The 21,941-nt window shown below is 38.0% G+C and overlaps 2 protein-coding genes across 3 annotated transcripts; both read left to right on the top strand.

The window, feature by feature from the left end:
• Positions 1-23: 23 nt before the first annotated feature.
• LOC127438431 (succinate dehydrogenase [ubiquinone] iron-sulfur subunit, mitochondrial-like) lies at positions 24-5,716 on the top strand. The gene is made up of 8 exons (XM_051694014.1): positions 24-185; positions 3,845-3,978; positions 4,062-4,147; positions 4,315-4,451; positions 4,539-4,655; positions 4,732-4,833; positions 4,955-5,077; positions 5,275-5,716. The coding sequence occupies exons 1-8, from the start codon at positions 39-41 to the stop codon at positions 5,350-5,352; spliced, it is 924 nt and encodes a 307-aa protein (XP_051549974.1). The 5' UTR covers positions 24-38; the 3' UTR covers positions 5,353-5,716.
• A 3,851-nt stretch (positions 5,717-9,567) lies between these two features.
• mfap2 (microfibril associated protein 2) lies at positions 9,568-21,878 on the top strand. 2 transcript variants are annotated; one of them, XM_051693421.1, is made up of 9 exons: positions 9,568-9,639; positions 11,085-11,126; positions 16,867-16,914; positions 17,002-17,031; positions 19,608-19,661; positions 19,743-19,784; positions 19,867-19,954; positions 20,077-20,150; positions 20,330-21,878. In XM_051693421.1, exons 2-9 carry the CDS (start codon positions 11,090-11,092, stop codon positions 20,431-20,433), a joined length of 477 nt encoding a protein of 158 aa, XP_051549381.1. In that variant the 5' UTR covers positions 9,568-9,639; positions 11,085-11,089; the 3' UTR covers positions 20,434-21,878. The 2 variants fall into 2 exon arrangements, with proteins under 2 accessions (XP_051549381.1, XP_051549380.1); XM_051693420.1 differs by lacking the exon at positions 9,568-9,639 and adding an exon at positions 10,673-10,895.
• Positions 21,879-21,941: the final 63 nt, after the last annotated feature.

Genomic DNA, 21,941 nt, shown 5'->3' with positions numbered 1-21,941 from the left:
ACAGCACGCGTGTGCTGCCTACCTAGTGTACTTCAGACATGCTGGTGCATATGCAGTGTGAGTCATCTGACTGCGGTGTATTATGGTCTGTTGGAGGACTGAAGGGTCAGACTGATGTGATCATGGCCGCGGTGTGTTTCTCCTTGAGCCGCTGCACTGCTGCTGTCCGACCCGCCGCGATCACGGTGAGAGAAATCATCATAATCATAAACACATTGAGTTTGACTTTGTGATATCACAAGTAAATGTGTCTTTGATCTAATCAAACGCTGTATAGTCAGAAACACAGTGTTTTCAAGTGCAGATGACTAGGAGTGTTTTAAAGCTGATGTATTTTGATAAGTATTTTAAGAGTAACGGCCGAGTGTTTATCTGAGCTGTAAGATCTTTAGATTAAACATATTACATCTATAACATACATTAGTTGTCATATCTCTATAATGTATCAGTTGTGATCTATACCGTATATCTGCGATGTTCCTGGTCTGTTGAGCAGTTGGACCGGTACAATTGAGTAAATTAAGTAAAGCTCAATTATTTCACGAGTGTGTGTTCATCAAATAAAATGGTTTATGTCGTATTTAAGAGTTGTATTTTTTAGATTTAGATCGTGTCTTTTGTTGGTTTGGTAACAGTTGGAGGAACAGTGATGTAATCAGAGTGTAATTCAGTCTTTGGCCAGTAGAGGTCAGTGTTTATATGTTTATAGTGTTTATAGGGTTTAAAGCGTTTACAGTGTTTATAGTGTTTACAGTGTTACTGTGTTTACAGTGTTATAGTGTTTACAGTGTTTACAGTGTTACTGTGTTTATAGTGTTTACAGTGTTACTGTGTTTATAGTGTTTACAGTGTTACTGTGTTTACAGTGTTATAGTGTTTATAGTGTTTACAGTGTTTATAATGTTTATAGTGTTTACAGTGTTACTGTATTTACAGTGTTATAGTGTTTATAGTGTTTATAATGTTTATAGTATTTATAGTGACAGTGATTACAGTGTTTACTGTGTTTATAGTGTTTACAGTGTTTATAGTGTTTAAAGCGTTTACAGTGTTTAAAGCGTTTACAGTGTTTATAGTGTTTACAGTGTTACAGTGTTATAGTGTTTATAGTGTTTACAGTGTTACTGCATTTACAGTGATTACAGTGTTTACAGTGTTTATAGCGTTTACAGTGTTTATAGTGTTAAAAGCGTTTATAGCGTTTACAGTGTTACAGTGTTTATAACGTTTATAGTTTTTACAGTGTTTATAATGTTTATAGTGTTTACAGTGTTACTGTGTTTACAGTGTTATAGTGTTTATAGTGTTTACAGTGTTACTGTATTTACAGTGTTTACAGTGTTATAGTGTTTATAGTGTTTATAATGTTTATAGCATTTATAGTGACAGTGATTACAGTGTTTACTGTGTTTATAGCGTTTACTGTGTTTATAGCGTTTACAGTGTTTATAGTGTTTATAGTGTTAAAAGCGTTTATAGCGTTTACAGTGTTACAGTGTTTATAATGTTTACAGGGTTTATAGTGTTTACAGTGTTTATAATGTTTATAGTGTTATAGTGTTTACTGTGTTTACAGGGTTTATAGTGTTTACAGTGTTTATAGTGTTTACAGTGTTTATAACGTTTACAGTGTTACAGTGTTTATAACATTTATAGTGTTTACTGTGTTTACAGTGTTTATAATGTTTATAGTGTTATAGTGTTTACTGTGTTTACAGCGTTTACAGCGTTACAGTGTTTATAGTCTTTATAGTGTTACAGTGTTTATAGCATTTACAGTGTTTATAGCGTTTACAGTGTTACAGCGTTTATAGCGTTTACAGTGTTTACAGCAGTTATAGTGTTTACAGTGTTTATAATGTTTATAGTGTTTACTGTGTTTACAGTGTTTACAGTGTTTATAATGTTTATAGTGTTTACTGTGTTTACAGTGTTTACAGTGTTTATAATGTTTATAGTGTTTACTGTGTTTACAGCGTTTTTAGCATTTACAGTGTTACAGTGTTTATAGTGTTTACAGTGTTACAGTGTTTATAGTGTTTACAGTGTTTACAGCATTTATAGTGTTTACAGTGTTTACAGCATTTATAGTGTTTACAGTGTTTATAATGTTTATAGTGTTATAGTGTTTACAGCGTTTTTAGCATTTACAGTGTTACAGCAGTTATAGTGTTTACAGTGTTACAGTGTTTATAGTGTTTACAGTGTTTACAGCATTTATAGTGTTTACAGTGTTTATAATGTTTATAGTGTTTACAGTGTTTATAGCATTTACAGTGTTACAGCGTTTATAGCATTTACAGTGTTACAGCGTTTATAGCATTTACAGTGTTTACAGCATTTATAGTGTTTACAGTGTTTATAATGTTTATAGTGTTATAGTGTTTACTGTGTTTACAGCGTTTATAGCATTTACAGTGTTATAGTGTTTACAGTGTTACAGCATTTATAGTGTTTACAGTGTTTATAATGTTTATAGTGTTATAGTGTTTACAGCGTTTATAGCGTTTACAGTGTTACAGTGTTTACAGTGTTACAGCATTTATAGTGTTTACAGTGTTTATAATGTTTATAGTGTTATAGTGTTTACTGTGTTTACAGCGTTTATAGCATTTACAGTGTTATAGTGTTTACAGTGTTTATAGTGTTTACAGTGTTTACAGCATTTATAGTGTTTACAGTGTTTACAGCATTTATAGTGTTTACAGTGTTTATAATGTTTATAGTGTTATAGTGTTTACAGCGTTTATAGCATTTACAGTGTTTACAGCATTTATAGTGTTACAGCGTTTATAGCATTTACAGTGTTTACAGCATTTATAGTGTTTACAGTGTTTATAATGTTTATAGTGTTATAGTGTTTACAGCGTTTATAGCATTTACAGTGTTTATTTAGTTGAAAATATTTTTTTATCTCTGTTTAACTTACTAGCGAAGGTAGGGTTAGGGCTAACCAATGCAGCAAAGTGAAGAGCAAAACCCTGCATTAGATGTGTAATTAATGCTTTATATAATGATGGAAAATGTAGTTTTGTTGCAAAAACATGTTGCTGCATAAACCAGCTAAAGGAGTCTTATTTTCGGGCAAGTTTTATCGTTATTCTTCATTAACAGTACAAAAAATGCGTTCAAACTAAACTGCAGTCAAAATCCTTAAATGAAACTTACTTCCACTAGGATTCTTAAATTGACACACCCCCAACTCGGAAAGTCAGGGCTCAAAGAAAATCCAGACTTTCCCTTTTGTAATTACAACTTTGTGGTGACATTCAGACGATCATTCTGACATGACTTTAGCGCACCATAAAGTATTTAATTAAAGCTGAAGTGTGTAATTTCTGCGCTACTGAATGGAATTGCAAAAATAAACATTGTTTTTAAAACAGATTTCCGGATACACCCCTGCCTGCTGTTGGTTGAACTTATTTTTAAAGTCCCGCCCCCAGCTCACGCCATTGGCTGAGACGATGTTGTTGTGTTGGGCTGGACAGGTCGCTCAAAACAAACTGGGGAATTTTTATATAACCACAGAGACAGTGTGTTTAAAGTCTTGGAGAAAAGTAACCTCAGAATGGCTTACTTATAGTTGTCTCTGCATATTAAACTGGGATAGAAGAATTAAAAATAATTTTAACAATGAAAAAAATACACACTTTACCTTTAACAGGTGTAATTTCTGTGAGGACAAATCTTAAACTAACCCTAACCCCAGCACAACTGGAGTGGAAGCTGTTATTGCAATAAAGGGAGAAGAAACTCCTGGATTTGAAACTAAACATTCAACAAACAAATATGGGTACTATCTGATTTACTTTGATGTTATTGTGTATTTTGTTGGCGTTAGGTGGTGCGGTTCGCTCAGACCGCCGCAGCTCCTGCAGCTGAACCCAGAATCAAGAAGTTTCAGATCTACCGCTGGGATCCAGACACTACTGGAGACAAACCTCGCATGCAGACATACGAGATCGACCTCAACACGTGAGTTCAGCCACTGGACATTCTGTCGGTCAGTTACTCTGCGGTGTTGTTGTGCGAGTCTGACCGTGTCTGTTGTGTCTCAGCTGTGGGCCGATGGTGCTGGATGCTCTCATCAAGATCAAGAACGAGATCGACCCCACGCTGACCTTCAGACGCTCCTGCAGAGAGGGTGAGACCACTCAACAACAGAGGATTTTAGTCCTCAAGATTAGAGAAGAAGTGTTTTGGAAGTTGTAGTGTGTTATTTCTTCACACTTGAAAAGTGTTCTTGTTCTGTCTTTCTTTACAATAAATAAACGTGCACTTTTGGGTCTGATCTGGTTCTGATGTCTCCAGGTATCTGTGGATCTTGTGCCATGAATATTAATGGCGGAAACACTTTGGCATGTCTGAATAAAATCGACAGCAACACCAACAAAGTGACGAAGATCTACCCACTGCCGCACATGTATGTGGTGAAAGACCTGGTGCCCGTGAGTATCTGATAACACTTCAAGAAACCCTTTTTACTGTTCATCAGCGGGCTGCGGGTTTATCTGAACACTTCGTGTCTCCTGCAGGACATGAGTAACTTCTACGCTCAGTATAAATCCATCGAGCCGTACCTGAAGAAGAAGGACGAGTCTAAGACGGGTCAGGAACAGTATCTGCAGAGCATTGAGGACCGGCAGAAACTGGTATAGTGAATGCTTCAGGACAGATGTGAACGTCACAAGTGTGTCTGCTGTTATATCACTGGTTTCTCTCTGTTAGGACGGGCTGTATGAGTGTATACTGTGTGCCTGCTGTAGTACGAGCTGTCCGAGTTACTGGTGGAATGGAGACAAGTATCTGGGGCCGGCCGTCCTCATGCAGGTCAGAGGAAACCAGTCTGCCAATAGCTCCAAAACCTCTTATATACTCACACTCGCTGCCTAATGAGTGTTCATTTTGATTTGTACTGGTTTGTGAAGAGCTGTGTTTTTTGTGTTTTCAGGCGTATCGCTGGATGATCGACTCGCGTGATGATTTCACTGAAGAGAGACTCTCTAAACTGCAGGATCCGTTCTCACTGTACCGCTGTCACACCATCATGAACTGCACCAAAACCTGCCCTAAGGTAACGTCCCACTGCCACGCCCCTATGTGATCAGGCCACGCCCACACTGTTGATGCCACACCCCCTATCTGGAAAATGAGATAAAAATGTAAAGATCTGTATATTATGAGGTGTGTTGAATTAAGGTTGTGTCATGTGTGATTTAACCATTGGATGTTTGTTGAAAGTGTTTTTGATGAGGGTTTTTCATCTCTCAGGGTTTGAATCCAGGCAAAGCCATCGCTCAGATCAAGAAGATGATGGCAACATACAAGGAGAAAACGGTGTCAGCGTAAACGCCAGTGAAGATGAACAATAACGCACAATAAGACCAGACAGCTCTCACACACACACACACACACACACTGCTGCAGCATCACATCAGACTTTAGACAGATTGAATCAAACCACACATTACCAGACACACTTGAACTGATGCTGTTTACTATTTACTCCATTACTAGACGTGTGTGTGTGTGTGTGTGTGTGTGTGTGTGTGTGTGTGTGTGTGAGAGACATTACTGTATATCGGTGCGTGTGTATGTTGTTTCTTCAGGTTTCCTTTTGAAGATTTAAAGAGTTTTTCACTCCTTGTATTTGGGAGATCTGTCTGTATATTAAATAAACGCTTGCAGCTCAACATGATCTGTGCTACTTTAATGATGAGTCTTTTATAGCATTTTTATTTATTTCGCAGATTGTACTGCAGAATTACACTACCAGTCACATGAGTCATATCTACTCATTTTATATTACAAATACTTTCCACATCAAATACAACACTTATATTTGACTTTTTTGTCTAGATTACTGTGGACCGAAATGTGAAACAGAATCTGTGTCGGTTCTGAAGTTTGGCCGCACGAGGGCGCTGAAGGGCGGGATTTAATGCTGCTGTCACGTGATTGGCCAAACATGGGCGTTTTCCAAGTGGTAGGGATGGGCGATGCCACTTATTTACTTTTCGATCCGATACCAAGTACTTTTAGGGCAATATAGCCGACATCGATACCGATACCAATAACTCTATTAAACTGAATTTTTACGACCGCTTTGGATAAAATTAGTAACTTAAATTATTACATACATTTTTTATATATTTATGTGCCTAAGCAGAAAATTATTAGGCTGCTTTGTTAACCCTTTAAAAGTTAGTTAGTGTAAGCCACATATAAAACCACAAAATTCACTTCAGAATCGATATTTTTATGTGAGGATCGATATTCTTGATACCACATCAGTATTGAAAGTATCGATTCTTTAGTATCGATTCGCCCATCCCTAGCAAACTGCATTTTTGCGCCCTTGAAGGGCACTTCGGGAAGGGGACAACACTCGAAGAGTCATTCCAAACAAAAGTAAGAATGTTTATTTTTTCACAAAGGGCCCTTTAGTGAAGGGTACATTCAAACTGTAATGCCATGCTCCCTTCAGAGTGCCCTCATCAAGAGCTTTGTCCTTTGTAGTGAGTAGGGCATAGGGACGATCACTTTCGATTTTAATTCGCCCATGGCTGTTCTCAGTGTGCGTTCTTTTATGTTCTTATGCTCTACGTCATCATCCACTGCCGAAGTTTGATTCTAGAACGCAGGAAATTACCCGAATGTGTCCTTGAAATCGAGGATGGCCCTGTCCCAATACCCACACTTGCGATCTTGGCCACTTGAGTGCGTGTGCACGTGACAGGAAGTAAGTGTTCAAGACTGTCCCATGTGTAAAACATGCCAAAGCTCCGTGCACTTAACCCGCACTAAATGCACACTAGTGCGAATACCGCTTCAGAGCGGCTAAATGTATCCCAGAGTTCATCACGATCAGGAGCCACGCCCCGCCTACCCGAGCGATCTGTGTACTTTCACCATGATGACGTCATAACTTATCTATTATAATCAGATAGTGAAGCATAAGAGAAGCATATATTTATTTTTATATAAATGAATTTATTCAACATTATATAACGTGTTGGGATGATTTAATATCAGCATCATAATTACAAAATATTATTTATGTGTATATTTATATACCTCTTTGTTATCCTTCTCGCCTAATAATCACATTATTTCGTTTGTTCTTGTCTAATACCGCTGGTGATTTTGGTCCTTTATCAGCCAGTGTGGAATACAATATACTGATAAGTTGTGTAAAGCAGTCTGTGGTCGTCTTATATAAATGACAAGCCAAAGCATAACATTTAAATGGTTTGTATTAGTAGCTATTAATGGATCACACAGGTTTATCTTGAATTATGTTTTATGCAGTGTATTGTGAAACAATGTAGTAAGAAATGGCTTGTTTTTCATATTTTACAGCAGTTATGGACAATGCAATTTTACAGTTAAACATTTTTAATGTGCAAAATATTGAAAATCAAAATGAGTAAAAAAATAATTAACTTTTACTCACAATAAAAACATTATAAAAAAATTACTTACATATTTTCTACAGCACAATACACTTCCATCAACCAGTAGTGTATTAATAAATGAAAAGATGGGTAACATTTTCAGTTATTTATTATTTTACACACTATTACATATATTACACACTGTCACCGGTGTGATGATATTAATGCTGTCACCGGTGTGATGATATTAATGCTGTCACCGGTGTGATGATATTAATGCTGTCACTGGTGTGATGATATTAATGATGTCACCGGTGTGATGATATTAATGATGTCACTGGTGTGATGATATTAATGCTGTCACTGGTGTGATGATATTAATGATGTCACTGGTGTGATGATATTAATGATGTCACTGGTGTGATGATATTAATGCTGTCACTGGTGTGATGATATTAATGATGTCACCGGTGTGATGATATTAATGATGTCACCGGTGTGATGATATTAATGCTGTCACCGGTGTGATGATATTAATGATGTCACCGGTGTGATGATATTAATGCTGTCACCGGTGTGATGATATTAATGATGTCACTGGTGTGATGATATTAATGCTGTCACCGGTGTGATGATATTAATGATGTCACCGGTGTGATGATATTAATGATGTCACCGGTGTGATGATATTAATGCTGTCACCGGTGTGATGATATTAATGATGTCACCGGTGTGATGATATTAATGATGTCACCGGTGTGATGATATTAATGCTGTCACCGGTGTGATGATATTAATGATGTCACCGGTGTGATGATATTAATGCTGTCACCGGTGTGATGATATTAATGATGTCACTGGTGTGATGATATTAATGATGTCACCGGTGTGATGATATTAATGATGTCACCGGTGTGATGATATTAATGATGTCACTGGTGTGATGATATTAATGATGTCACTGGTGTGATGATATTAATGATGTCACCGGTGTGATGATATTAATGCTGTCACTGGTGTGATGATATTAATGCTGTCACCGGTGTGATGATATTAATGGTGTCACCGGTGTGATGATATTAATGATGTCACTGGTGTGATGATATTAATGCTGTCACTGGTGTGATGATATTAATGCTGTCACTGGTGTGATGATATTAATGATGTCACTGGTGTGATGATATTAATGATGTCACCGGTGTGATGATATTAATGATGTCACCGGTGTGATGATATTAATGATGTCACCGGTGTGATGATATTAATGATGTCACCGGTGTGATGATATTAATGATGTCACTGGTGTGATAATGCCAGTAGTTCTCTCACTGGATTCAAATGTGCTGTAACAGTTAGTTGCACAACAGGAAGATCGCAGCACATCTCAGAGTCCTCCTGTCCTTCAGAGTTCATTCTTCCAAGGTATCTTGGTAAGACCGGTCTTCATAAGGACACAAGTCCGTTCTCTGCGTTCTTAGAATTGAGAAAAACCCATTATTGTGTTTTATTAGTCCAAATGGAAATACCTTTGCCTGTATTTAACATTAAACAAATCTATATTCACTTTTATTTAAACACTTATTACCAAACAGAAATATGTGAATATATACTGTGGGACATATTATTAACGTATGCAGGTAGTGGGAGTTATGAGAAGTTATAAAGTTATATTAGCATTATACAGAGTTAGCGTTATATTACCATTCTGTTAACATCAGTGTTAGTTATATTAGCGTTCTTTGGGGTGATATTACCTTTATTCTGAGTTACATTAGTATTACATAAAGTTATATTCATGTAATATAGAGTTATATAAGCATTATACAGGGTTATATTAGTGATAGTTATATTAGTGTTAGAGTTATATTAGCATTACATAGTTAGATTAGCTTTAAATAGAGTTATAATAACAGTATATGTAGTTAAATTAGCTTTATATACGTATTACCATTATATAGTTGCTTTATATAGAGTTTTGGAGTTTTTATTTTATTTTACTTTATATGGAATTACATTAGCTTTATATAGAGATTTAGTATCATTATATGTAATTAGCCTTATATAAAGTTATATTGTTACATGGCGTTATATTTCACATTTCGGTCAGTTGTGGGCGGGGCGGGAGGCGGGTTCGGGGTGGGGCGATGGGCGGTGGGCGGGATCGGAGGCGGAGCGTCGCTGAAATTTCAGACACGCTTAGAGTTGAGCATCACTCGAGGAATTAAGGACTGAATTAAAGGTGAGAAATTCATCAATCACATTAATATTCACTTTAAACATTTGAACTCTGAGCATGTTTGATGTGCAGTGCGTGTTATTTACTATAGAAGTGTAATGAAGAATGTTTAACAGTGATGTTTGTACAGTTCTGTATGTAAATTATACAGATATAACTGAAACTGTAAATGTATTACATTTATCTGCTGAAGCAAAGATGATTTAAACTGTCTTCAAGGTCTGTTGGGGCTTTTGCTCTTTGAGGGGGTATTACAGCCGGGGGCAAATGACAAACTGCCAAAACAAACACATACAGAAAAAGAAGAGTTAGTGAAACAGCAAGAGTCTTTTACATGTAAAAAGAAGAAAATACTGCTGTGTTTTAAATGAGACATTGAAGACTTAAAGAAGTGTGTGTGTGTGTGTGTGTGTGTCTGTCTGTGTGTTTTTGTGTGAGAGTGTGTGTAATGTATGTGTGTTTGTGTGTTGTGTGTACGTGTGTGTAATGTATGTGTGTGTGTGTGTGTGTGTATATATAATGTGTGTGTGTGTATTGTATGTGTGTGTGTTTGTGTGTGTGTATAATGTATGTGTGTGTGTGTGTTGTGTGTATGTGTGTGTGTAATGTATGTGTGTGTGTATGTGTGTGTGTTTGTGTATAATGTATGTGTGTGTGTGTATGTGTGTTTGTAATGTTTGTGTGTGTGTTTGTGTGTGTGTATGTGTGTTTGTAATGTATGTGTGTGTGTGTGTTTGTGTGTGTGTGTATGTGTGTTTGTAATGTATGTGTGTGTGTGTGTTTGTGTGTGTGTGTATGTGTGTTTGTAATGTATGTGTGTGTGTGTGTTTGTGTATGTGTATAATGTATGTGTGTGTGTGTTTGTGTATGTGTATAATGTATGTGTGTGTGTAATGTATGTGTGCTTGTGTGTGTATAATGTATGTGTGTGTGTGTGCTTGTGTGTGTATAATGTATGTGTTTGTGTGTGTGTGTGTGATGGGGGAGGGTCTTGAGAGGGTTTAATGACTCACAGATGTGAACTGCAGCAAATGTTTTAACACACAACTGTGTTTAGATTAAGTGTGTGTGTTTGGATTATTTGCTGTGTTAAACAGATCAAAATCTGTGACGTTTAATGGTTTGATATTACAAGCTGAAGAAACTTGAGTTTAAGGGAATGTCTGACTTGTTACTGAAGAGGAAATGAAAGGAACACAAAATGGCTGCAAGGAAAGTTTCTGGAAGAGGGATGTTTTTTCAGGAATCTGTGGAGCCGTGTGAGCATTTCTGAGAAATATAAGAGTACATTCTTTGAGTCTCTCTCACACAGACAGACAGGGGCCGGTTCAGAAAAGCTTACATTATAAGAAATAATTGCAGTTATTAGTGATTATTAATGTTAATAAAACAGATGATCATATAAAGTGTACACTGGAGAAAATCAAATAATGTATTTATTTCTACAGACACTATGAAACTCTGTTACCTGATTCTGCTGTCAGTGCCAGGTGAGAAAATACAAAACAAACATTTACTCAACCTCATGTTGTTCCAAACACGGTCAGAAATTAACTTTAACAATAAGAGGCTAAATTTGCCCCGTTGATTTTAATTTAATACATTTATTGATACATTTTGTTTTTTTTTAAAGATTGATAATTTATTACCTCACCCTTAAAATTCAGTCAGCTTAACTCATGTTTAATGCAAAATATGTGTAAATATAGCTGCAAGCAGCAATGATCGGGGCTATTCCCTAAAGCACAATACACAGAGCTCCGGCACAACAGAGTTATAACATTATACCAGCTGAAGCGGGTATCAAACCGGGGTTCACCCAGTCCTATGAGCTGAAACCCAGATCTCTAACCACTGCACCACACAATCAACAAGTCTAACTGATGTCAAACAAACATTTTTGATTGAGAGCAGACAACTATTTCTGAGAAAATAGTTACAGCTTAGTTTTTTATTTTTTAATCGAATCAGGAATTACGCAATAAAGTACAGTCTGCATTGCAATAAGCACAATATGAAGACTCGGAGACAAACAGAAGTACACATTTTCCTGGACTTGAACTCACAACCTTTTGTCCTGTAATTCAATGTGTTAACCACTGGACCAGATCAGAAGTGCTGAAGAGGAACAGGTTTTAAATAAAAAAATAATACAATAAATACATTTACAAATTTATCTCTCCTAATTTCAGAAGACTTACAATAAGGAAGCATTTATTTTCTTCCATTTATTTATTTATTTGTCACATACACAGTTATATACAATATACAACTTGCAGTGAAATGCAAACCTGGTCATCTGAATAGACTGTGCATTTATATAAATGGTACAATAAAAATAGTATGATAATAAAATTAAAAAGTAACAATAATAATGTAAAAACAAGGAATGTACAAAGATGCAGAATATGTTACATGGCAGAAACAATACAAAGTGCGGAGTGTCACAGAGTATAACTATAGCATAAGAGTCTTACGAGATAAGTGATGTAGGCATGTACATGTTGAGGAGTCTGATGGCCTGAGAGAAGAAGCTCCTCCTGAAACTCTCACTACAGAGGCACTTGCCAGATCTATTACCGGGGTGGGTTGATTAATTTAAACTGACTAAGAATTTAGCCAACTATGTGGCGCTGTCTCCAAACTGCTTAGGTACCCTCAGGACATGATTTCGAAGACCCCTTCCAATTTTCATTCAAATCGGACAAAGCGTACATCACTTTTTCATAAAATTCAAAATGGCAGAGAGGTTATATGGCTGGAGATTATTTTGAGCCATTGTTTGGACAAATTGGACAAAGTTTGAAGGACGTGAAAAGTTTAAACTATAAATGTCATAATGCAAGATGGCGACCACTGTATTTGGGCGGAGTTTTAATGTAAGAGGTCCATTTGAATCATAAGCAGGAGAGTAATCAAAAAAAGAATTGTGTCTCTAGGCCAAACGGTTAAAACGTTTTTGAACTGGTGGTGGCGCTATAGAGTATGAACTAGACCCCAAATTCGGTATGGGGGCTATTCATGACCACCCCTATCAGTGTGCCAAATTTCTTCATTTTCCTATGTACGGTTTATGGGCTGCCACAGACTCCCAGCCAGATTAATAATACTAACGGATACAATAGGGGCTAGCCCCTTTGGAACATGGCCCCTAACTAGCACTATAAACCAAAATTAAGAACTGTCAGATGTTCAAATAAACAAAAATTCAGTACAAAAGCATTTTTTTATTTTCGGGGGCATTTCCACCCGAAGATCGGCTTAATTTATGGATCTGTGTACTTTTGCGTCTATTCCTTTTTCCTTTTTTAACCCAAAAATGAAAAATGCGGTTTCTTCTTTATTGGTTTTAACACTGATGAATAGAATTAGCAGATACAAACTCATTTTCTGTTGACCATTTCATTTTCTATTTAAAAAGGAATAAAGAGAAAGGTGGAAACGGGTCGATTTGACTGTTTTGATCATTGTTTAAAAATTAGTTTTCAGCTTGAATATTTGATACACACATGTGGAAACTAGAACACTGAAACGCCCCTTTCGGAAGAATTGGAGTTGGGATCTGTCTAAATTTTCATTAAAATTGTCCCGAACCACCACTCACTGTAAAATATGCGTCATATGTAGTAAACTTGTTGCTGGGGACAGTCCTGATTTTACATGCAGTGTCCCATGTCCCAACAGACTTACAGTCATCGCCTTGTGTCAGAATCTTAGCTATTAGAATTTTATGTCCACTCCAATCCATGTTCATGATGGCTAAACATTAATTTAGCATACGCTTTTATCCAAAGCAATGGAAATATTTTTTTATAACATTTATCAATGGGACACGAATACACAGGTACTACAAACTCATAATATGTTATTAAATATAATAATAGACCAAATGGGGCCTGGGTATCTCAGCGAGTATTGACGCTGACTATCACCCCTGGAGTCACGAGTTTGAATACAGGGCGTGCTGAGTGACTCCAGTCAGGTCTAAGCAACCAAATTGGCCCGGTTGCTAGGGAGGGTAGAGTCACATGGGGTAACCTCCTCGTGGTCGCTATAATGTGGTTCGCTCTCGGTGGGGTGCGTGGTGAGTTGTGCATGAATGCCGCGGAGAATAGCGTGAAGCCTCCACATGCGCTACATCTCCATGGTAACACGCTCAACAAGTCATGTGATAAAATGTGCGGATTGACGGTCTCAGACGTGGAGGCAACTGAGATTCGTCCTCCGCCACCCGGATTGAGGTGAGTCATTACACCACCACGAGGACTTAGAGCGCATTGAGAATTGGCCATTCCAAATTGGGGAGAAAAAGGGATAAAATAAATAAATAAATAAATAAAAATAATAGCCCAAATGTGGCTTGCGATTTCTCATGCGTCATCCAATAGAGGCACCTCACAACAACACCAGTTATGTTCCCAGCAAGTTTACTACATATGACGCATCCAGTACTGTGCAAAAATGTTGCATAGTGAGGATGTCTTCAAAAATAAAGACATAAATAGTTTTCATTTATCACTTAATGTCATACAAAGTCCAGTAAACATAAAAAAGCTAAATCAATATTTGGTGTGACCATCTTTGCCTTTAAAACAGCCCCGATTCTCCTAGATACACCTGGACACAGTTTTTCTTGGTTGTTGGCAGATAGGATGTTCAAGCTTCTTGGAGAATTCACCACAGTTCTTCTGTCTATTTCAGCTGTCTCGATTGCTTCTGTCTCTTTATGTAATCTCAGACTGACACGATGTTCAGTGGGGGGCTCTGTGGGGGCCATGACATCTGTTGCAGGGCTCCCTGTTCTTCTGTCTATTTAGTCTGTCTCAATTGCTTCTGTCTCTTTATATAATCTCAGACTGACTCGATGTTCAGTGGGGGGCTCTGTGGGGGCCATGACATCTGTTGCAGGGCTCCCTGTTCTTCTGTCTATTTAGTCTGTCTCAATTGCTTCTGTCTCTTTATGTAATCTCAGACTGACTCGATGTTCAGTGGGGGGCTCTGTGGGGGCCATGACATCTGTTGCAGGGCTCCCTGTTCTTCTATCTATTTTGTCTCAATTGCTTCTGTCTCTTTATGTAATCTCAGACTGACTCGATGTTCAGTGGGGGGATCTGTGGGGGCCATGACATCTGTTGCAGGGCTCCCTGTTCTTCTATCTATTTTGTCTCAATTGCTTCTGTCTCTTTATGTAATCTCAGACTGACATGATGTTCAGTGGGGGCTCTGTGGGGGCCATGACATCTGTTGCAGGGCTCCCTGTTCTTCTGTCTATTTAGTCTGTCTCAATTGCTTCTGTCTCTTTATGTAATCTCAGACTGACTCGATGTTCAGTGTGGGGTTCTGTGGGGACCATGACATCTGTTGCAGGACTCCCTGTTCTTCTGTCTATTTAGTCTGTCTCAATTGCTTCTGTCTCTTTATGTAATCTCAGACTGACTCGATGTTCAGTGAGGGTCTGTGGGGGCCATGACATCTGTTGCAGGGCTCCCTGTTCTTCTGTCTATTTAGTCTGTCTCAATTGCTTCTGTCTCTTTATGTAATCTCAGACTGACACGATGTTCAGTGGGGGTTCTGTGGGGACCATGACATCTGTTGCAGGGCTCCCTGTTCTTCTATCTATTTATTCTCAATTGCTTCTGTCTCTTTATGTAATCTCAGACTGACTCGATGTTCAGTGGGGGTTCTGTGGGGACCATGACATCTGTTGCAGGGCTCCCTGTTCTTCTATTCTATTTAGTCTCAATTGCTTCTGTCTCTTTATATAATCTCAGACTGACTCGATGTTCAGTGGGGGGCTCTGTGGGGGCCATGACATCTGTTGCAGGGCTCCCTGTTCTTCTATTCTAATCTTTCCTATTTGCAAAAGTAATGTTTGGGAGTCTAACATTTATATTTCCTATTGACACACTAAAGCTGAAGATATAAATAACCATCTTAAGACAAATGCTTTTATGAAACATCTTATGTGCCTAAGACTTTTGCACAGTACTGTATTTTAAAGTGAGTGGTGGTTCCGGACAACATTTAATGAAAATTGAGACAAATTTGCGGAGCGATCCCAACTCCAGTTCTGGCTGATAGGATTAAGGCAGTACAGAAGACAGGTCGGGATGACCAATCAGATAAAATGGGCGTTTCAGTGCCGCCCACATGTATCAAATACAAGCCGTAAACTAATTTTTAAAATAATGAACGAAATATAAAAATCGAGCTGTTTGTATCTACTTATTCCATTCATCAGTGTTAAAATCAATAAAGAAGAACTGCATTTTTCATTTTTGGGTTTAAAAAGGAAAAAGGAATGGATGCAAAAGTACACGGACCCTTTATGACCCTGATTCCAAACCTGTTTGACTTTTACTGCGGAAACACTTTCTTATGGAGTATTTTAATCTTATTTTCTGGTAAAAAATATACGATATTTATAAAAGAAGTCTTGTTTACAGAGAAATCAAACAAAATTTGGTGGTGTTTAATGTGGTAAAAAATGTTTTACTGATTTTGCCTCTGAATTAATTGTTTCTCTTACCCTATTAGCAAATAATACATGTAAAAAAAGTAAAACATTAAAAAAAAAATATAAATACTTTTTCCTTGTTATAAGCATAAATGTTACTAAATTTTGTTGCATTTCTTTGAAAACAAGACAATATCTCATCGTTTTGCTTCTCAAGTAAATTTATCTTTATATTTTTATAATCAGACAAAAATACTCATTAAGAAAATGATTTTCTGCAGTGTTCGTTTGTTAAAGATAAAAGGTGATGTTAGACAGATGGTTCACACTGATCTTTTCCATAAAGTGAAAGTGAGCATGAGCAACAACATGACTAAAAACACCCTTAAAAGGTCATAAAGCTCCCCAAATAGTGTTGTTATTCACTGATAATAGCTCTCAGATCTCATTCATGTTTCAGTGCATTCAGATATGCCACTTGAAGATGTCTGATGTTATTAGCTGGTTTTGGATTTTGAGATACCACATAAAAATGCTCGATAGAAACACTGAGATGCAAATAAAATGTAAAAATATGCATAACAGTTGAGTTTTATTCAATAAGACATGCACATAAACTACAGTGGAAACACATTTACTGAATATATTCCTGTAGAATTTATACAGAAATATAGATCATGTGAATACATAATTCACTGAGAGAAAATCTAATTATTTTTGTGTATAAATTAAATTGGTAATTTGAATGTATCACGTGTGTGTTTGTTGTGCAGGTTTAATTCTGGCTCAGAACTATGATGATGATTACACAGATCCCTTTGGTGAGTCCATCACTGAATCTTTAATCTGACACATTCACAGAGTTCTGCCGCTTTATCCACGTTTAACTGCATGTGTTTCTATTACAGGCAACAGCAACAATTATGACCAATATTACTGTAAGTGTCTCACAACACTTTTACACTGTTCATGTGTTTCTGGGGCAGAAATAATAATCTAATTACAAAGTCATTCATTACTGGAAGCTAATTACTTGTTTGTAGAAAAAGTAATGCATTTGTCATTACACTTACTGACTTTCAGTTGAGTTCATTACTTTTAAGTACATTGCTTGAGTTATATATATTTCTAAAATAATATTTTGTATGTAGAATATATAGACATGAGCCGTGCGCCCCACACCATGTATATTTCCAAGGAGGATATGCAAAAACAACACTAGATTGGTCATTGTTACCTGATATCCTTGATAGCATAAAGACATTTAAGGCTTATGTGTACTTTGTGATTCTGTGTGCCGTTCCATCTCGTGCACAGTTGAGCGCTTAGCCTTTCTGAACCCGTACAGACGCATTAAACACATGCATACTACGACTGCTCTGTATGCGCCAACGGTACGCAAAGACACAGACTGCACGCGGATAATCTGTGCATAATGTGCTGATGACAAAACTTGCATTATGTGCACTTTAGGTGAAGTTCGCATACATGTGTTTTTGGTTCGATTTTTCTTCGTTTGTGCCTCTCATCCACACTAGAACACATTTGCCTCAACTGGAAACTGGAGACTTTCAAAAATCGCATATTTTGTAAAATGATGACGTTAGAAAACGGGAAACTGAAAATTTTTTAGTGTGGCCTTAATTAAATGACTTTAGTGAGCCTATTTTAAGAGTCCTAGTGCTAAGCGCAGCGCTATGCCATAAGTCATAAGCGCAAAGTGAATGGGCATGGCCATGAAGTTTTGGTATTTGCATGCAAGTATGCGCTAAGTCTAGGCGCAAGTGGGTTTGGTGAAATTGCACATGCAAAGCGCTAATGGGATGGGCCAAGTGTTAATTCTGAGGTTCCACCATCTGTGTCCTATAATACAGTCCATTCCCTCAAGCACCAGTGATATAAACAAACACTGCACATTCATAAGAAGTTGGTAGTGTAAATGGACTGTATGCAATGAATTAAAAGAATAGAAATGTGGACTTACGCATTAACTGCATCCTTTTATATGCATGGAAAATGTGGTTCTCATCAGGATTTGGATTTATGCTAAATTAAATTATAGATAATGTAAGTATTATTAATAATTTTCATCTACTGACACACAAATTACAGCTAGTATTAACAGCGATTGTATTGGAGTGCACTTCACTTCTATCAGTTGACATTGATTTTGAAAAATTAAACCAAAAATATTTCTTAATTTAATCACACTTCAAACTAAATGAAAATATAATTAAAATAACGAAGTGGTCAAAAAAATATACCAAACTTCTTCCACCGGCGCCTTTTCACTCTATGACAACAGGTGGAAAAATACCATTATAGATTAGATCATAAATACAATTGTAAATGTAAACATTAATAATAATAATTGAAAAATAAACCATGACCAATAGATAGTTTGACACAAATCTCTTGAATATTTGTTTCATAAAACGGCTACAACATTGATCATCAGGGATTTAATTTGATTTTCCACAATATTTTAAGAGTTTAGACTTGACTGACTATCACACCTGGAGTCGTGAGTTTGAATATAGGGTGCGCTGAGTGACTCCAGTCAGGTCTCCTAAGCAACCAAATTGGCCCGGTTGCTAGGGAGGGTAGAGTCACATGGGGTAACCTCCTCGTGGTCGCTATAATGTGGTTCTCGCTCTCGGTGGGGCGTGTGATGAGTTGTGCGTGGATGCCGCGGAGAATAGCGTGAAGACTCCACATGTGCTACGTCTCCACGGTAACACGCTCAACAAGCCACGTGATAAGATGCGCGGATTGGCGGTCTCAGACGCGGAGGCAACTGAGATTCGTCGTCCGCCACCCGGATTGAGGCGAGTCACTACATCACCACGAGGACTTAGAGCGCATTGGGAATTGGGCATTCCAAATTGGGGAGAAAAGGGAGAAAAAAAAGAGTTTGGACTTGAACTTTATTACCATCTGCTGGTGGAACCTCCAAACTGCAAAGGCAGGAACAGAATTTGGACTTAGCGCTGAGATACAACCTGCTTTTGAAATGTCTTAGCGCTTTGCGGCACTTCATTTACATACAATATACCCACAGTTTGCGCATCTACACACAGTAGCACAAACACTCCCACCCACGGCCACTTTCGCTTTGCACTGGCACAAAAATTGTGCTTAAAATTAGCTCTCTCAGGACAATTGGATTAGACATTGCGCACGGTCGTAGCATGTAGCGCACTCACGAAAATAAAGCCCTGTATGTGAAAATATGTTCTACAGAACTAGGAGTAAGACTCATAAACAAAGACTGTAATGTGGTATGTTTGATGGTAGTAGAGTTGACAACTTTTCGCCACGTGAATAAGGGACGCCTGAGCATTTTGAATACGGGACGGTGATTCACTGCTAAAATCGTCTTCATTTTCATGGAAAAAGAGCATGTTTATTTGTGCGATTCCGCTTGGTGGTGCAGAAATGACACTTCAGATTTAATATTTTTGGTACATACTCTCGTGAATACAACAGAAGATGTTGTTTTTCTCATCAACAGATCCACGGGTGTCTCAACAGATACAAGCGCAGACTACAGGACCAGAACAGAGCGGTGCGTCTCAATCAGTCTTTAATCACCATGTCTCTATTATCGAGCTTCCTGTCATAAACGCATATTTTGTTTTCATTTCAGTGGTGGACTTTCAGACAGAGCCCACAGAACCGGGACCGCTGGGTGAGACATAAAACCTCGATTAAAACACTGACGGCAGATGAAGTTTGTCACAGGTGTGATAGTGTTTGTTGTGTGTTTGTAGACTGTCGTGAGGAGCAGTATCCCTGCACGAGACTCTATTCTGTCCATCAACCCTGTAAACAGTGTCTCAACAGCATCTGCTTCTACAGGTCACAACACACAGATTATATATTTTACAGCCGAGCACAACTAGCCTGATTTTTCCAGGTTTCTTAATGTTTGACTAAACACTGAAACATCTCATCACATCTTTTGCTCTTTGTCTGTACAGTCTGCGTAGAGTTTATGTGATCAATAAGGAGATCTGTGTGAGGACCGTCTGCGCCCATGAGGAGCTGTTGAGAGGTCAGTAAGAGAGTGTGCTCTTAGCTATAGTTTGAGGATTCACTTGTCCCCAGAAGTGAGCTAAAGCTAACAAAACTTTATATAAAACCAACAGAAGTCTATGATATACCCTCATGTGTGTTTGTATTCTTACCATACTTGACTACACACTAACCGATGACGTCTGTCTCTCTCTGTAGCGGATCTGTGTCGTGATCAGTTTTCCCGCTGTGGTGTAGTTGCACTCAGTGGCCAGTGTGGGGCGATGAGCGGTGGCTGCGCCAAGAGCTGCGGATCCTGTTAAACACACACAAACACACACACACACACACACACACACACACACACACACACACACACACTAGCCCTGGTACTGCCAATCAGATGCTGATAAACACACTGCACTCAAACTCTTGAGCTTTATTAGGCCAGAAACATACTCTACGCAAATATGCAACGGATGTGAATGCTTGACCTACGTATCGCAAGCGTCACGGTCCCGTTGAACATTCTTAACATTTGTTCTTGCGTTGCTGTGGCGGCAATAAACTTCTTACTCCAGGGGGCGACAGAGTTATGTGATAATGTCATCGATTGATCTGAAAGAGAAAACAGACTATAGAAGACTTAGCAATGCTAAGAATACCGTTTGTGTCGTGTTATGAATTCCACTCGGACACATTTCAGAATGCAGTGACGCATGAAACTGAGCTTGGTTAGCTGCAAGTTTGCGTTCATGTACTTGTGTAGAGTATATTTCAGGCCTAAATCCATCAAACTCTCAACTGTCACCCCTCCAGGATTTACAAAACATAGGATGTCCGGGGAAGAGTCATTCATATTTACGAGTAAAGCGCTACATGATTTGGTAGGGATACACCCTGACTACACCAGACGCGAGTGACACGACAAAAGCAGATCAGCCCCATTATAATTAATGATGATGTCTACACTGGATGCGTTGCACCATGTCGAGCCAACGGTAAACAGATGTCCCTTTCAATTTAGTGCTGCATGTGCTGCTGCTACTCCTGTCAACAAGACAAATGGACGAAGAGTTTTTAGAATGTTCACTAACTTCGCTTCAACGCGACTAGTGTAAACAGCCTCTAGCTGTTGCGACGCGACATCGCTCCCATCTGGTGTAGACAGGGTATTAGGTTTAGGGGTAGGGTTGGGTTTTAGTTTCTCCGACCAAACAGACTGAATTGTCCAATCAGGTATGGCTTTCCTAATGAATATAAATGACTCGTCCCCTGCCATGCTACGTTTCGAAACTCGCTGCTCCTACTCTTCTTCTCTTTATATATTTCTCCGGCAGCATCTGATGTTACTCTGATGATTTTTGGGCTCATATAAACTGATATTTACTGTAGTAATCATTTTATTTTGGCCTGTATGTTGCCTCTGGTGCTATTGTATTTGTTACACTGGTGCAGGAGAAACAGAGATGTCACTTTTGTATTATTACTGCTTCACTGTGTCATTGTTCAGTGTTGTTATTGTTGTTTATTTGATCATTGTGCCTTGGGGTGTTACACTGAACCCAGACTCAAACCCTCATATCTGATCTCACGTCAGAGTTAAAGACCTGTGAGCACTGATCTGTTGTCAATAATCAATAATCATCTTCAGCTACTGACCGCAGACCTGCACAGATGACTCAGTCTGGGTTCAGCTTTAATATACTCACCATTTATTACTGTAATACTGGCTGTTACAAAAGCTTTCTAAATATATTTGCAATATTGAAATAAACACTTTTGTAATTTAACATGATTCATTCATTTTAAACTTATGAGACAGTCACAG

This window comes from Myxocyprinus asiaticus, chromosome 49, assembly GCF_019703515.2.
Source record: "Myxocyprinus asiaticus isolate MX2 ecotype Aquarium Trade chromosome 49, UBuf_Myxa_2, whole genome shotgun sequence".
NCBI lineage: Eukaryota > Metazoa > Chordata > Actinopteri > Cypriniformes > Catostomidae > Myxocyprinus > Myxocyprinus asiaticus.
Note: the sequence above shows the minus strand (reverse complement) of the source record. Positions and strands in the feature narration are given on the sequence as shown.

Coding starts and splice junctions, on each gene's coding strand:
- LOC127438431 (XM_051694014.1), top strand. CDS start 39: ATGCTGGTGCATATGCAGTGTGAGTCATCTGACTGCGGTGTATTATGG. Junction 4,148..4,314: donor CAGACGCTCCTGCAGAGAGG/GTGAGACCACTC, acceptor TGATGTCTCCAG/GTATCTGTGGATCTTGTGCC. Junction 4,834..4,954: donor GGCCGGCCGTCCTCATGCAG/GTCAGAGGAAAC, acceptor TTGTGTTTTCAG/GCGTATCGCTGGATGATCGA.
- mfap2 (XM_051693420.1), top strand. CDS start 10,838: ATGGCTGCAAGGAAAGTTTCTGGAAGAGGGATGTTTTTTCAGGAATCT. Junction 19,662..19,742: donor TACAGGACCAGAACAGAGCG/GTGCGTCTCAAT, acceptor TTTTCATTTCAG/TGGTGGACTTTCAGACAGAG. Junction 20,151..20,329: donor CCATGAGGAGCTGTTGAGAG/GTCAGTAAGAGA, acceptor CTCTCTCTGTAG/CGGATCTGTGTCGTGATCAG.